This window comes from Lygodium microphyllum, chromosome 2 (assembly GCF_053477565.2).
Source record: "Lygodium microphyllum isolate KBCC chromosome 2, Lygodium_microphyllum_v1.1.10, whole genome shotgun sequence".
Classification (NCBI taxonomy): Eukaryota; Viridiplantae; Streptophyta; class Polypodiopsida; order Schizaeales; family Lygodiaceae; genus Lygodium; species Lygodium microphyllum.
In genome coordinates, this window is record NC_141136.1 from 40,566,783 (window position 1) to 40,572,076 (window position 5,294).

At 44.6% G+C, this 5,294-nt stretch overlaps 1 protein-coding gene across 1 annotated transcript; it reads right to left on the reverse strand.

Moving 5' to 3' along the window:
- Positions 1 to 314: 314 nt before the first annotated feature.
- On the reverse strand, positions 315 to 4,951 carry LOC148039649 (uncharacterized). Its single transcript, XM_087692355.1, has 4 exons — positions 4,072 to 4,951; positions 3,192 to 3,452; positions 1,772 to 2,764; positions 315 to 1,567 (listed from the first exon to the last, which is right to left on the reverse strand). The coding sequence occupies exons 1-4, from the start codon at positions 4,562 to 4,564 to the stop codon at positions 933 to 935; spliced, it is 2,382 nt and encodes a 793-aa protein (XP_087548481.1). The 5' UTR covers positions 4,565 to 4,951; the 3' UTR covers positions 315 to 932.
- Between the last annotated feature and the right edge of the window lie 343 nt (positions 4,952 to 5,294).

A 5,294-nucleotide genomic window follows, 5' to 3' on the forward strand; every position in this document is an offset into this window, starting at 1 on the left:
TCATTTCAAGTAATGACCTTTAGGCTCTCAATTAAGGTAAGTGAATTTAAGCGCTTCATGCCAACTTATGTTCCAATTTTCATAGTTTGAAAGTCATCTTATAAGGTCTTTCATTGGTCTCCCAATAACCATAATAATTGAATATTAGTGTTTCAAATGCAGTGTTTCAATAAACGATTATAGAATATTAGTGTTTCCATGGTTCCCCGAGCTTGATAGGCATATATTTGTCACATTACTTCATCTGAAGCTATTAAGTCTATGGTAGCGCACAGATCCCAGGATTTGCATTACACAAGCTTCTCTTGCCAAGATAGACAAAAAAAGAACAGAAATTCTTCATCGCTAGTGACCCCTTCCTTCCAAAGGGATCATGAGAGAAACTAAATACAATGCAATGTCTGGAAATTGATCTGATTCCTGAACTGCAAGAATGTCAAGTAAAAATAAGGTTTGCCTTGAAGAAAAAAAGTTTGTACATAGGTATTCAGAAAACCCATTGAGATGATGGTTTCCAAAAACAGAACCCATTGAGATTATGGGCTCCAAAAACAGAACCCATTGAGATTATGGGTTCCAAAAGAGCTGGTTATAAGTTCATCAGAAATAGGACCCTCCACAAAGGACTTTCTCCCATGATCCAAAAGACCCCACAAATGTTCCAAAAAATCAGAATTTCCTAAACAGGTCAGATTTGTCAGTTTACTTTACCGAAGCATTGGAAGCACAGAAAAAGGTGAAGCAGCTAGCGCATCTCCCTGAATCATTTCTGTGCTTTAGTGGAGCTCAAAAGGGTTGGCCATCATAGCTCCATTAACAAACAGATGCCATATCCATCCACTTCATGCTCGTGTGCAGTAACACCCAGCCCACTAAGGCCTTGGAGCCCCCCAGCAGCATTGAGAGCACCACAACAATGCTCAAGCCGCCGGCTAGCGCCCGTCGTCCAACAGCCTTTCTGCAAACAAAGCTTGTTGCCTCCTAGGATAGTCTTCCCCTGAAGACAACCCTGCCTCTACCATTGTCTCTGCACATGCATCCATCTTCTGCAGTAGGCTCACAACCTCCACCATGTCAGGCCTCTCAACTGCATCCTCATGGGTGCATGCAAATGCAACCGCAGCCATGTGTGTGGCCGCTGCACATGAGTACTTACCATTCAAACTGGGATCCACGACCTCTTCAATGCATCCTGCACCCACAAGAGACCTTGCCCAACTCACCATGTTGATCACCCCTGATCCAGTGTGATGCACATCAGCACCACAATCATGAGTTTCTCCCACAAAAAGAGGCCTTTTGCCAGTGAGCAGCTGGAGAAGTAACACCCCAAAGGCATACACATCACTTTTCTCAGTGAGCCTTCCTATGGTGACATACTCAGGTGCTAGATATCCTCTAGCTGCAGAAGACTTGAGAACAGAGAAAACAATCTCATCAGCTAGAAGCCTATCGAGACCAGCATCAGAGAGAAAAGCATTGTAATTTTGATCCAGAAGCACATTTGCTGCTGAGACGTTTTGATGAACCACTACATCATCTGTTCCTCTGTGCATATATTGAAGACCTATTAAAAAAAGCAGTTTAGTCATTAGAGTTAGGCTTAATAACATTTCACGGAACTAGACTGAACTGCCCCTGTTCTAGAACCTGTTACAGAGCAGGTTTTATTTTTAGACTTCTTTTACATGGAGTAGTCAATCATAATATGAATGAATTATTGAGCCCAGAAGCATTATCACATTATTATAAATGTGGATGCCTTACATACCTCGTGCAATGTTGTTAGCAATGCGTGCCCTTGCTGACCAATCCAAGCAACCTGAAGAAGCCTTGCCCTTTCTCTTGGTATCCAGATGCTCTTGGAGGGTCCCATTGGTCACAAAGTCATAGACCAAGAAACACTCTGCCTTACCTGAAGAAAAGCAGAAGCCCTTCAGGCTAACTATATTCTCATGTCTGAGCTGGCCTATGGTGCCCACAACAGACTTGAATTCCGGGGGTCCAGGTGTTCTACAGCTAGCCTTATGCAAAGCCCTTACTGCTACACAAGAGCCGTCCCTCAATACTCCTCTGTAAACAGCCGAATGGCCTCCTCTTTTCCCCAGCAAGTTCTTTTCAGAAAAGAAGTTTGTAGCCATCTCAAGTTCTTCTAAATCATACTGGAAACTTTGGTTTGAGCCATTAGAGAAGACAACTCCACTGAAGGACCCAAAGGATCGTGAAGCTCGATGACTAGTGGAAGCAGATGCATGGTGAGCTCCATGATCAAGAACTTTAACAGGGGGAGGCTTGCTGGAGGAGCCTTTCTTGCTCAAAGTAGCATCGATCGCATCTACTTTGGCGAATAGCTTCTGCTCAGAGGAAAACATGTAGTGATGGTCTCCAAGTTTGATATCACTACTCTCAAAGGCACTACTTATCTTCTGCTTATGTCTCCTGAAAACAATGAAGATAAGAAGACCAATGATGACACCCCCAGCTGCAAATGCCACCACCCCTGATACAACTGCCACTTGGGCTGTCTTAGAGCCCAACCTTATCTTCTTCTGGAGTAGGTGAGGGTCAGCAGACTCAGCAGCATCCGATACTGATGCCAAACTATTGTTGCCTGAAGATGGAGGTTGAGCCCCCGCCAGTGGCTGGTCAATCTGGGTCACAGAAGAAAGAGAATAGTGATCACATGTCTGGATGTCTGTGAACCCTTCTCCACAAAGCTTTGAATTGTTTTCATATGTGAAGGCCTGCTGTAGCCTCCGCATTGCTGCTTGAGACCAGTGAACCAAAAATGTTGTCATAGAGATAAAACCAGTTAAATCACAAAGGTTAAGTAACAGTGACGTTAAACCAGTTGAAAGTGCACTTCAAAGCAGCCAACACGCATTGTCCATCGACACATATGCAACTAGTCATGCACATAGCAGACTGAAGGGATAGCAAACACTGTTCTATCAAAAGGCTTTTCAGAAGCTGATATGAAAATTCTGAACAAATTGGTAGGATTTTGTCATTACGTAACAAAAATGTCTCAAAGTTGCAAACATTAGGGCTCTCTTTTTCATTTTCTATGGTCTCGTGCAAATATCCGACATTCTCTTACTAAACCTCCCTAACAGTTGAGACAAACCAGCATGGACACAGACAGGTTATAAGGTTATGATGCTGTCTGGGCACAGATTTCTGTCACTCACCTGCTGGAATAGGACCTGATAAAAGATTGCTGGAGACATCTACCATCGTGAGCTGGTTCAAGTTACCCAATGATGTGGGAATGGTTCCATTCAGCTGGTTGAAGCTGAAGTCCAGACGAGTGAGATCAGCAAGATAGCCCAGAGAAGAAGGTATCTCCCCCACAAGCTTATTGTGCTGGAGGGCCAGAACATTGAGTTGCTTCAGTCCCCCGAGCTCCATGGGTATGACACCCTCCAATGCATTGCAGCACAGCTGCAAAGCTGCACCAAACAAAAGCTTCTTTCTAAAGACTTCGCAGCAAGAAATTAAAGAATGTGATGGAGAGAAGAGAACAATACAAAGAGAGATGATTTCAGGCATATTGCAAACGCGAGAAAAAACTAACAAGCCCTGAAAGGGACAGAGCATAGAGCAAAACGGGTCACAAAGAACTGGTGCAGTGCAGTTGCTTGTGAAACATAGGATGCCACAGAGAATTCAGAAGAAAATTTTGAAATTTTCACATCTGCGACATTGGACTCTTTTCCCTTGTTTTTCCTTGTAGTGTGCAACATCATGAGCTCCTGCTCAGGAGGCATCGCAGACCTAGCTAGGTGCAACTGGGGGCAGGGGCTGTCAGCCTCCACCCTGATGCCGGCCGCCCCATGCCCCCAACCACACCTAGCTAGATATGCAGTGTCTCCCTTGCAAAAGCTCGTGATGTTTTCATAATTCACAATGTGGTAATTATAGTGGGAACCTGCCTAATGTTTCTTGTGAATGCAAATGCAGTGACACTGAATTGACAAACGATCACAACAAACTATCTTAGCGTGGAACACTTGATGCCATGGACACTACAGAGAAAACACACACATTTGCAGAAAAAACACAGCGTACCTTGAAGACTGTAAAGTGAGCCCAATTCAGAAGGAATGGTTCCTGAGAGGAGATTGACATTCAGGTAAAGATCTGTTAGGCCACTGAGCTTATACAGCATGGTAGGGATAGGCCCATGTAGCTTGTTGTAGTGCAAATAGAGGCCAGTGAGAGCACTGAGCTCAGCTATGGCGCTCGGGATGAACCCTGTAAGACCTCTCCCCTGCAGAGATATGTTGGCCACTTTGCCCTCGCCGTTCCATGCCACCCCTTCAAAAGATCCTCCGGGAAGCAGCCAAGACTTCAGAATTTTGCCATCAGGGTCCAATGCAGCCTTAATTTGCATCAAATTGTCAGTCTCCGCGAGCTCTTGCATGTGTCTCTTCGTAACAGCTGATGCATGAGTTGACGATGCCGCTGAGAGCGGCCCTCCATGGCTGGGATTGGCATTGTCAAAGACGATCATAAGAAGCAGAGTGAGCACTGGCTTGGACAAGGGTAATGTAATGTGCATCTTTTCTGTTATCCAAAGAGGGGCAAGTGAGCTGAAGGAGGTTGCCCTTTGTCAAGGAGATCATGAATTTTGCCCCTTTCGTCTGTGTGGACACACAGGGAGCATAAATCAAGCTCGAGTTGAGACCGACATGGCCTACCGCACGAGAATGTTGCACCGCTGCACTAGCTCAAGTGGCTACTTTTTGGCTTTGAACTTGAGAGGCACACTGGACAGCACACTAAGTGGTGGGCTCTATTCAAACAGAGCAAGTGTTATGAGCCCACATCTCATCAGATTTTACCCATGGGAAGCTGGGAGAGGGCGGCAATTTTACTCTCTGGAAGAATTGTCGCCTCTAATTGAGTAGGAAAGGGAAAGGGGAAGAACCTCTGTTTTGCATGCCATTACTAGCAAAAGGGGTGTGCCAGTACGTAGATAGATGGGGAGATAAAAGGGAAGGAAAACTGAGAGAGAGAGAGAGAGAGAGAGAGGCTGTCGTACTGTGAATTGTTCGTTTGTGGGGGACAGACAGTCGCAGAATCACGGTGCGAACTGCGCTCTCGTTTTTTCTGCTTGTTTCTTAATTATTAATTTTCCCTCTCATTTCTTAACTATTAATTTCCCACAAAATTGGCACATTTTGTCTCCCAAAAAATATTTGGGCGATGTTAATTTCATCTAATTTTGAAAAAAACGGGGCTATTCTTGCTTATTTCCGGAAAACTTTTGCCACTTTTTTAAATCTGAT